This window comes from Parastagonospora nodorum (assembly GCF_000146915.1).
Source record: "Parastagonospora nodorum SN15 chromosome Unknown scaffold_6, whole genome shotgun sequence".
Classification (NCBI taxonomy): Eukaryota; Fungi; Ascomycota; class Dothideomycetes; order Pleosporales; family Phaeosphaeriaceae; genus Parastagonospora; species Parastagonospora nodorum.
In genome coordinates, this window is record NW_001884554.1 from 154,659 (window position 1) to 165,347 (window position 10,689).

General features: G+C 50.5%; 6 protein-coding genes across 6 annotated transcripts; 2 read left to right on the plus strand and 4 right to left on the minus strand.

The window, feature by feature from the left end:
* Positions 1-106: 106 nt before the first annotated feature.
* Positions 107-1,390, plus strand: SNOG_04164 (hypothetical protein; the record flags this gene model as incomplete). The annotated part of the gene is given in 5 exon segments (XM_001794536.1): positions 107-392; positions 513-625; positions 674-925; positions 942-1,220; positions 1,271-1,390. The coding sequence occupies 5 exon segments, from the start codon at positions 107-109 to the stop codon at positions 1,388-1,390; spliced, it is 1,050 nt and encodes a 349-aa protein (XP_001794588.1).
* A 980-nt stretch (positions 1,391-2,370) lies between these two features.
* SNOG_04165 (hypothetical protein) lies at positions 2,371-3,461 on the minus strand (the record flags this gene model as incomplete). Its single annotated transcript, XM_001794537.1, has 4 exons — positions 2,371-2,737; positions 2,837-2,994; positions 3,063-3,199; positions 3,251-3,461. The coding sequence occupies 4 exons, from the start codon at positions 3,459-3,461 to the stop codon at positions 2,371-2,373; spliced, it is 873 nt and encodes a 290-aa protein (XP_001794589.1).
* Positions 3,462-4,024: 563 nt separating this feature from the next.
* Positions 4,025-4,338, minus strand: SNOG_04166 (hypothetical protein; the record flags this gene model as incomplete). Its single annotated transcript, XM_001794538.1, has 2 exons — positions 4,025-4,117; positions 4,222-4,338. 2 exons carry the CDS (start codon positions 4,336-4,338, stop codon positions 4,025-4,027), a joined length of 210 nt encoding a protein of 69 aa, XP_001794590.1.
* Positions 4,339-5,557: 1,219 nt separating this feature from the next.
* SNOG_04167 (hypothetical protein) lies at positions 5,558-6,427 on the plus strand (the record flags this gene model as incomplete). The annotated part of the gene is made up of 1 exon (XM_001794539.1): positions 5,558-6,427. The coding sequence occupies one exon, from the start codon at positions 5,558-5,560 to the stop codon at positions 6,425-6,427; it is 870 nt and encodes a 289-aa protein (XP_001794591.1).
* A 163-nt stretch (positions 6,428-6,590) lies between these two features.
* Positions 6,591-7,469, minus strand: SNOG_04168 (hypothetical protein; the record flags this gene model as incomplete). The annotated part of the gene is made up of 1 exon (XM_001794540.1): positions 6,591-7,469. The coding sequence occupies one exon, from the start codon at positions 7,467-7,469 to the stop codon at positions 6,591-6,593; it is 879 nt and encodes a 292-aa protein (XP_001794592.1).
* A 2,419-nt stretch (positions 7,470-9,888) lies between these two features.
* Positions 9,889-10,473, minus strand: SNOG_04169 (hypothetical protein; the record flags this gene model as incomplete). The annotated part of the gene is made up of 2 exons (XM_001794541.1): positions 9,889-10,037; positions 10,089-10,473. 2 exons carry the CDS (start codon positions 10,471-10,473, stop codon positions 9,889-9,891), a joined length of 534 nt encoding a protein of 177 aa, XP_001794593.1.
* Positions 10,474-10,689: the final 216 nt, after the last annotated feature.

The following is a 10,689-nucleotide window of genomic DNA, read 5'->3' on the forward strand; positions in this document are numbered from 1 at the left end:
GTAATCGGCGACTGCCCTTCCAGCGGGTCAGCCCAGGAAATATGTACTCACTACCAGCCTGGGTCCAAGGCCATCGCGCTTATCTTCGTCCGCAAACAGCATAGCAATGGCTTCTTCTCCATCTTCGTACAAGCCTCTCACAGAGGCGGGCCTGTATGAGCATGGCCAAGATAGCGCTGTAGACCTTCAAGACGTCGCAGAATCGTCAACTACACAATCACAACTACCTCCCACATCGCAAGTGGTACAAGATCCCGAGAACGATGGAACAGAAGCAGAAGAAGATGGCGATACCGACTTTGAGTCAGATTCCGCGTTTGACAGTGGAAGTCTGCTTGGAGACGAGACCGACACACTGGCTTCGTCCATACTGAATCATCGAATAGAAAATGGTGCGCAAACCTCAGTATATCGCATTTGAAGTACTGACGAAGAATCATGCCGTTCCTACCATGCTTACCGGGACGGAGCTTACTGGGGACCCAATGACGAACTGGCAAAGGAAATATTAGACTTCGCGCACCACATGTACCTCTTGACGCTAGACCAACAGCTCTACCTCGCTCCAATACGAAGTCCACAGAACATCTTAGATGTCGGCACTGGCACAGGCATATGGGCAATTGTAAGATATCATAACGCGTGAATGTGTAGCGCATGCTTACCAGGTTAGGACATGGCAGATCAATTCCCCTCCGCGACCGTCACCGGCACCGACCTCTCCCCCATACAACCCGAATGGGTACCGCCGAACTGTCACTTCGAGATTGACGATGTAACGCTAGAGTGGACATTCCCCTCCAACCACTTCGACTTCATACACATCCGCGAACTGTTCGGATGCATACCAGACTGGGACTTCTTCTTCCAGCAAGCATACAAGCACACGAAACCAGGCGGCTGGGTAGAGATTGTCGAGCACTCCGTACAGCCAGTTTCAGATGATGAAACCATGGGGCCCGACCACTTTTACCACACTTGGGGGCAAAGTCGTGATTGAGATGGGACAAAAGTTCGGCAAGAGCTTCACAATCTGGGAAGAAAATGCAGAGAGGATGAGGAATGCTGGGTTTGTGGATGTCGTGGAAGTACACTACAAATGGCCAATGAACGGCTGGCCGAAAGATGAAAAGCTCAAGAACATCGGTCGGTGGAATCAATTAAGACTGATGGACGGCGTCGAGGGCTTTATGCTGCGGTTATTGACGCAAGTAGGAGGCGTAAGTACTTTTGAGTTACGACACGGTTCATCATGACTGACGATATCTAGTGGTCTGTCGCTCGAGCACAAGTGCATCTTGCGCAAATGCGCAAAGAGCTGAAGTCATACGGCACACATGCTTACCTCCCAGGTACAGTCGTTTATGGTCGAAAGCCGCTTACAGCATAAACCCACGACTTACCAAACTTCTTTCTGTGTACATATTTGGAGGGGTGGGTGGAATCTTGTATATTTGGCGCCAAAACGATACCCACATTCAGCGCAGCCGCGAACATACATATCATTTTCACACGGATCGCTAAAAGGTTGTATTCACAAGGTTGTGATATAACTGTTTTAGACTGTACCTCTCGCTTCGATGGATTTGCAGAACAGCCATTGTTCAAAAAGTAAGCACATCTCATCTGCATTATTCTTCGGGTGCATTTTTATACGCATGTGCATGGTCGAGGACATCCAATGAACGTGACTCGGTTCTAATAACCGAGCATATCACAATGAATAAACAATACTACATTCAAATGCAGCCCGGGATACCCGACAAACGGAAACAAAGCGCACAGCCATTGAGCTTATTCCTATTTGCAGCCTCGCCGACTGAATTAAAGTTATATAGTACAAAAGGGCGATCATGTCATCTGCATCTGTAGCTTTTCCAGCATGTCAACATTTCTTGCAAAATGCGATAAAGCAAATGTGTATTCAATCACTTCCCTCTCGCACCAGATGTAGCTTTGGGCAAATTACAAGCGGAGCGCGACCTCGGTGAGATGTGCCTTGCGTCGCTCTACGGCACCAACAAGTGCATTAACTGGTATACTTGGATGCTACAAGGTCAGGTCTAGGCATGTCAACTACATCGTTATAGGCTTAAGCTTCGTCACAAGTAGAAGCCGCACGATCGCGCACTCGTGCAGTCGCCGACCATTTCAACCACCAAAATGGATGCGGAAAGCACATGCTTCTCTAAAGCTGCTGTATCAGTTGTAATGGTGTCATATTAACGCTATTCAAGAGGGCTGGCAGTCGCCAGCCTTTGTGTGACAGTAATCGTGTCGACCGTGCCCAGCGTATTGATAAGAACACCCACGAGAATGGGTTGAGGCAAATCAATTAATTCATTATTCAATTCATGCAGGCTAATTTCCCTAAGTCTTCCTCGCCCAATTCTTCCACGGCGCAGGTGCCACCGGCGGTAACGCCTGAACATTCGTGCTCACCACAGACATGTGTGTAGCTGCATGAATCCTTCCCATCTCGACATCTTCCGGCTTCTCGCCGCCGAACGATGCGCTCGTCTGAACGATGTTGCCATGCTTGGAGCTATGTGATTCCAAGATATAGCCTCTGCTACTGGGCGATGAGCCTTTCTTCCAGAACGAGATTTTCGATTTGAAGGACGATGATGTTGTTCCGTTCGAGCTCGACGGTCCGCTTCCGAAGTAGTGGAGGTAGAAGACACGGAAGGTGGGGGCGTTGGCGCACATGGCGCCGACGTGGACTTCGAGGAGGGACCTGCGGGACACTTCTGTTAGCCGATGTTCGTTGTAGGCATTCGAGTGACCGAGGACGTACCATAACCATATGTCACATGCTGTCCACGTAACATCGTACGTTTGGAAGAACAATCGATAAGAGCTATAGGTTCGCAGGGCACCGAAAGCAACTACGACATAGCTGACGGCGAACACGCAGTACAGTGCGATCTTCTTTCGTAAATTCATTTGGAGATTCCAACAGAGTACGGCGGGGAGAGATGCAGCGAAGAAATCCTGTGCTGTGGTCAGTATGCTGGAAAAGGTGCCTCGTGGAAAGCATTTACCTGTAACGTCGATATTACCCCGTTCGACACAATTTCAGCTCCCTCGTTCATGCACTTGAACTCATATTTGCCTGACGCGACCAGCAAGAAGTCCTCCTGTTTCCAGAATGCGGAGACTGGGTTACACATCAAGATCGTAACGCACACAAAGATTACTATTTCATGTTAGTGCTGCTCCAATTGTGTGTAGAGGCTTGCAATCTTACTGGTATGGATGGCAATGATCGCAATCAAGATACGCAGTGTCCACCGATACGTCTCTGACACAGCGCGGGACGATAGACGGCGGTAAAACAGCAGGATCGACATCTTGATCAAGCCCGTCGCAATGGAGAAAAGAACGTAAATGGCGAGGACGTAGTAACGCTGCATAGGATAGATGTCGAATGGTATGTCCCAGAGGTGTCGATTGAACATGAACCTTTCGGTCACTGTAACCCATTAGTTTCTTGAAGCGCTACCTGAGGATGCGGAGTCAATAAGACTTCAAGCGAAAGCGGCCACTCACCTAAGGGAAATATGACAGTCAACGCCATCATAGGAAACTGCCCGTTCGGATTAGCTCAAAGGAAACGACTTCAAATTCGTAATCACACACCCATGATGCAAACATCAACCAATCGTCCCATCCAGCACTTTTCTGTATTCGTAACCTGACCCAGAGCCTTGCCACCAACAGTGCGAGACTGATTGGTCCTAGGATACATGAGAAAACAAGGACATATTTCGGCTTCGTGATAGGATCGTCATAATTTGGTCTGGGCCACGCGATAAACTGTTCGAGAGGAGGACGCAGACCTCCAGGCATTTTGATGTTGTATTTTTCGGCACACAGAGGGCACCGCGGGAGGATCAAGCGCATATATGTACATATGATAGAGCGGCACAGGTGGGTAAGATCCACACTTTTAGAACGTGGAACACTAGTGGTGTGACTAGTGCCTTCGCTCCCGTTGACGCCTGCCTCGTAAGGCTACGGTTCATGCGTCCAGGTTCTGGGTGTGGTGGGATGTTTTGCGAACCTGAAACGTAGTCGGGTATCGATATCCATGACGCACACATGTAGTAGCGGACTTCAATACAAGTAAGATTCTACTTCGTTGAGCCCGCATTGTGCATCACTTTTCTGTTATTGAGGTTCGTCCTTGTATGAGGGGCTTCTAGAAGTCCTGGAAACTGTGGTGCGGTTCATGGGATAGCGGGGGACCAATGCTTTAGCTTGTGAGAGCCCCGGAGGATCCTCCGCACGCTGCTTAGCTCCGGCAACTGCATCTGAAGCATGCTTGGTGGCCATGTCGGCATTGTCACTTCGTTTGTCTAGTGCCGCCAGCCACAAACGGCAAATGACAGCGCATGTGGCGAAGAATGCTCGGTTGTTGTTGCATTGGGAATCGATTGCCGCGCAAAGATAACCAGCCAAGTTAGGCCAAGCAGGCGTCCTGTCAGCAATGAGCGTTCACTGATTGCTACGGCCGAAAGGAGTAGATGTATTTGTCGCGAATGATGACTCGCAAGCTTGATACTCGTAAATTCACAAGGACGACTGGGTAGCTGCGTCGCCCGTCGCATTCGGTGCATTGCCGCCGAGAATCTCTAGTTCGCCTCTACACCATATACTAGTGTGCTGCACTTTCAATAATGAGCGGCCAAATATTCTTATGGACGGACCGGGAGATGAGGTTGAGCTATCTGAAGCGCTCGATCGCCCCTAGTGGTGATCGCTTACAATCCACGTGGAGGATGTGCCCCTGCAGCGGGCGCTAGAATGTGTCCGTTGAGCGACCAACGCTTTAGATCCAGGTGCAAAAAAAAGGTTGCTGCGGAGCTCTCCGTGCAAGCCCAACTTCTACATGCTCGAGCCTTTCTAAAATAGGCGAATCTGCCGGTCGGTATTAAAGATCTGAGGAAAGCAGATGCCGATTGCTCGCCGACCTAGGGCTCGTCATGGCGTGTGGTCATTGATACGATGGTCCCCCTTACTTCACACGGCTCTCATGCTGGATCGCGCTTTCATTAAACGAGAGCATCTCCATGATGCGCCTGAAGCAGACGATTTTTGCAGGACCACCAGCAGCACCGAACGCGACTATGCACCGTGCCTTTGGCGAAATACACGACCATCCTGATGCAAGGTCTGGCCATAAGCGTCTATTGACGATACCTAGGTAGATAGCTTACCCTTCCTGCATAATTGTTAAAGGGAACACGTTGTATCAGGGTAAACTCGCATTCTTCCTCATAACTGAGCGATGCTCCGATTCATGATAAATTTGGTGGAGAGTGTGTTGTGAGGAGACGGTTAAATATCGGACAACTTCCGAGGTTGAAGTGAGCTACGCGCTTAGTCACTCTCACAGCTAGCAACACCACTTCCTCTCCTCCCTATGTTCATCCAATACCAAATAATTCACTCGCAAATTCTTTGAGGAGGTATTCGAGCCATGCTACGCGTCCCGGCTCTTGTTCGCAGTATACACCGCGGTTCACCCTGCGCGTCGTGTTTCATTCGCGCAATGTCTTCATCAGAAACCGCACCCGACACGAAGCAAAAAGATTGGTCCGCCTCTCAATACCTCAAGTTCAATACTCCGCGCACGCGCCCAGTGCACGATCTAATCGCACAAATAAAACCGCACATCAGTTCCACTGCCCCTGTGATCTTCGATCTGGGCTGCGGCCCGAGCAATTCTACGGCCGTGCTCCGCTCCGCATTCGAACGCGCAAGCATCACGGGAGTGGACTCATCGCCGGACATGCTGAAGAAAGCACGTGCGGACATGCCCGATACAGAATTCGTCCAAGGCGATGTGACGACCTTCACACCAAGCACGCAACCCGATCTTCTATTTAGTAATGCAGTATTTCACTGGTTACGCGCCGATACGCGTATCCCGACTTTGGTCAGACTCTTTCAGACTCTCGCACCCGGCGGTGTGTTGGCGATACAAGTCCCGGATAATTACATGGAGCCTAGTCACGTGGCCATGCGTACAGCGGCTGGTATGCACAATCAGCCATGGAGTCCATATCTTCTTCCGTTTTTCCAGGAGAGGGAGAAGGGATCGCATTGGAAAGACAGACCACAACTCGATCCTATCGAATCTAAGCGGGCTTACTACGACGCCCTGGTGCCTATTGCCGGCGAAGTGAATATGTGGAAAACGACATACAGCCATATTCTAAACGATGCAAAAGCGATCGTGGAATGGGTAAAAGGAACGGGATTACAGCCGTTCCTGAACTTGATTAAAGACGAAGAGGCAAAGGTGGCGTACCTGCTAAAGTATGAGGAGTTGTTGACGAAAAGTTATCCAACATTGACTGATGGCAAAGTCATGTTAGATTATCCGAGGTTCTTTATTGTTGCGGTGAAGGGAATATGATAAGGCTAGTCGTGTGATGAGCCAGGCTCGAATCGATTAATGGTAATTGCAGCACTGTTTCTAGAATTCGTGTGTCAGTCGAACACCATCACGCACGAGCATAATTCAAAAGCATAGAGCATCCTACTCTACGGTCCTCAGAAGTCATCGTCTGCAATAGACTTCAGTAAGGAATAGGCGTAATCGCATCCTCGTCTTCGACCTCTTGCATAACACTCTCCTGAACCTCCACTTCTGACTCTGGCTCCGACTCCAACTCCGACTCCGACTCGCTCTTACCGTCCTTCTTCCGTTGCTGCAACGACGTCCGCCTCGCCTGGAACTTCTTCAACTTAGCCGTATTCTTCTTATCCGTCGTCAACTGCAACGTGAGTTTCCTCGCGTCCTTGATCTTCTCCGGCTCCTCCTTCGCATCCAGCCACCGCGCCTGGACCTCCTTGTCAAACCTGACAGTCTTGTGCGATGCACGTGGTGCAGCCACCAGAGCGAGGCGCCGGGTCTGGCCAAACCAGTCAACCATGGAATGACGGCGGGCTTGCACCTTGGAAATTGCATCTGTTCGAGTCTTCGGTGCCCACAATTGCCCGTTCTCAATCGCACCCCCCAGTTCCTGGTGCAAGCGCTCCAGTACTGGTCGCAAGATCTCATACGAGTCTGAGATGTGTGGCCAGTACATTATTGCGCTGTCTTTCCAGCTGAGCGTATGCCGAGCCATGTGGTTGCACTGTCGAATCTTGCGGAGGATGGCTTCCTGACCGTCCATGAGTTCGCGGAGCCATGCCTGACTAGAGTCCTTGGTGGCCTTGATCAAATCAGACAGTCGAGTCTGGAAGCGAGATTGGCGCTGTTGAACTTCATTGAGATGGGGTGATAGGCCAAGTTTGGTGAACCGGTTAAACGCTTCAATGGCGTAGAATTGTTGGTAGATGATAGTGACTAGCAAGTTAGTGATGCTATGAAGCTCAGTGGCTTGTTCCTTAGTCATAGAAATACCGACAACGCTGGCTTTGGGGATGCGCATTGGAAAGAATGTCTTTAGCATTGAGGGTATAGTGTGATTGCAGCACTACGGAAGCGTGGCAATGAGTTTGAGCCGGGTGTTGATGGTAGTGATTGGAAGGATATTTCTTGTTCCAGGAGCTGGGAAGATAATGCAATGGCAGCATTCTGATGTGAATGCTCGTCGCAACTCGAGACTCACGTCCGGAGTACCCATAGTGACATTGTGAAGACACCTCGATGCTTTTTTCATCGCACAACGCGTGAGAGAGACGTGCACTCCTCGGTCAAATTCTACATTCACTCCTCGTCAGCTCGGGGAGGTGGGTCCTGGTGAGTTCCTTTGCACTGTACGTTACGGGGACATTGTGTTATACGACAGACGAGAAGGTCGAATTTGCTGAGCAAACGACGAATTTGAGCACTATGATTGAAGTGGGTGTGAGACATCGAAAGACAAATTATTCCGAAAAAGGTTCAAAATGGCTAAAGACTCGGCCTACAAATTGCGAGTTGTCTTGGGCTTACTGCTCATGCATGCTCCCTCATCCTGGCTCAGCTGTTACTCACCAGAACTATAGTAGGCCACCAGATACCGCAAAAATACACAACGATATACCGCATATCCCACTAAGCCAAGCGCCGTAGAGCAGCCAATTCCTATGATAGAATATGCCTGCCAAGCTTCTCTCCGTGGCTCCAATTTACTTCGCTTTTCCCACTTGGCTTGTATGAAACTCCCATGCAGTTCAACGTCGAATTTCAGGTTCCAATACCGAGGATATGTGATGCTGACCTCGAGAGTCGAGATGTCCGCTCGACAACTGCTGGTTGCTGGGTGGTGATACAGAAGAGACATTGCGAACTTGTTGGGACGGAGCGGCCAAGGGTACTCGATCGAAATCTTCTTCGCAGCTTCGTAGTCAAACTCGTCACGGAGCTGACGACATGTTCCCCGGAATCCGCCATACTGTGGAAGAGCAGTGAACGAGTATGTTCGATTGGGTATGAGATGTTAGTAGATCATCAGTCGGAGCTCAAGGGGGAGCGACAGAAGTGACGGAGAAGTACCATCTAGTAGGGTCTTCTCGGACATGGTTTGAGAATCTGCCTGGCCTGGAGTGATCTTCCTAGGCTCGGACGGGCCTTTCCGAAAGACTTCCGGCAGCAGCGAGTACATTTGAGCGCGAGCTTAGGAGTTTTGTCGCGGTTGAGGGGTTGAGGTGTTGGAGTGTTAAGTTTAAAGTTTGAGTAGAAGCATGTTCAAGTCTTTCTAGGTACGTTGGTAGCGGGTGTCGCTATCAGTAGGCAGCAGTGATCTGCTCCGAATCGGATGCCGACCACTGTCACTCGAGTGAAACGCTAACGAAGCGATATGTTCCTACGTATGTCTTAATCAACAGATCAAGCGATTTTGTACGAATAAGATGCATGGTTCGTCTCTCTATTCGAGTTTTGATTCCATCAAGCCAGTCTCACCCAAAGTCGAATGCTTTGACAAACTTCTATCTAACATTTCTCAAAGTATGGCGACGGGTTTTCTACAATATCATCAAGTTTCTGATGTGTTTCATGCGTCCATACACCATTGTATTATTTAGTCAAATATGAGTTTGCTTAGAGACGCGCGCCGGATCAAGATCTTGCAGTAGCATATCAGGTAGTTTTTGTCCCCATGTATTTCATCGTAGATATGAAAGCGCCAACAGGCACAGAAGCTCTCCCATGTTTAGCGATTAGTAATTCCCCACCCGGTTCTCCTGTTCTCGGATATCTTTGTATCTAGATACTAGCCTCGTCGAACTCGCGCACGGTACTAAGTCCGTGTCAGCAAGAGTGCTTTTCCAAACAAGCACAAACACATGACCGCAAGTGTGAGATGGAGAGAAGGAGAGGTTGTCGGCAGGTGCAAGCGCGGGAGTGATGGTGAGGGGAGATCGGAGAGGCGGGCATGAAGTGTAGGTATCGGTGATGGTGACGGTGAATGTGGCGTGGGCAGTGTGTGAAAACAGGAGGGAAGTGGAGGAAAATGTTTGTTCACGAAGCTATCTCGCCGTGTGATATACGAGTCAGTGCTGTAGCACAGCTGTATTGCGCATCGCGGTTGGGATATGAATCAAGTTATGAAATGGAGCGATACATCAATTGATTCTGATTTGCTTCCGATATACCAAGGGTGGAAATCCAATGTATAGGTGATGTCTCAGTCATGCGAGGGCAATGCCCTGTCTCGTCATAGTATTCTGTGCCCATCGCAAAAGCGTGACTGATGTTGCATCTGTGCTGTGTCGTGGGTGACAGTGAGCTATCTGCAATAAGGACGGCAAGTTCTGTGATGGCGGTGCGTTGTCGCATAGCTCGTACAGGCAAGCCACTGTGTTAGTCAGGCTCTTCAAGCCATGTAAAGCGACGTGTGTAGCTCATCGAAGGCGATCCTCTGTCGGAGAAGTCAGCTCCATTATTCACTTGTGGTGACCACGGGCGATCTTGTCCAACATACGCATCTTAGTCAGCTCGTCCAATATAGGCTGCAGTGTGTCGCTGTCCATTTTGCTCGCCAGTGACGGGATAAGCGTCGTAGCCTCATCGGCGGTGTCTGGTGTGAGGGTTCCTAACAGCCATCAGCCTTCGCCTCTCTCCTCTCGTCCTTGCCATAAAGTACCTAGCAGGGCCTTCTCGACGGTCGTCAGCTCAGGGTGGGTGTCGAAAAGCGCGGCGATGGAATGCAGGCTCTCCTCCTGCTTGTAGCGCGAGAAGTTGTCGAGGTACTCGAGGAAGTGCATGATGACGGGCTGGTCGTTGTGGATGCGGTCGCGCAGGGGGTTGTTCTCGGGGTCCTTTTTCCGCCGCGCCTCGTGGACTGCAGTAACGACGGCGCGCGCTTCCGAGACGGACAGGGCGTGTACGTCCTCAAAGTCGCCCAGCTTGATCTCGTTGCCCATCTCTTCCTCCTGCTCCATGCGCGGCTTCGGGCGCGAGACGAGGCGCGGGGCGCGGAAGACCTGCACCTGCTGGACGGGGCGCTGTGGCTGGGGGTCGTCTTCCATGGCGGGGTGTGTGCGGGTGTGCAGGTGTGGAGGTGAGGTGGTTGCGGGTGAGGGAGCTGATATAAGCAGCCTTTGTTATGGCTGGGGTCTTTGTGCCTGTGGGTGTTTTGTTTGTGGACGAATGTGGCAGGCGCGATTATAAGCGAGGGCAGTCGCGTCAATTCCCCGGAATGCTGTGTCGGTGTCGGTGTCGGTGAGGCGGCGCGGCAATGTCTC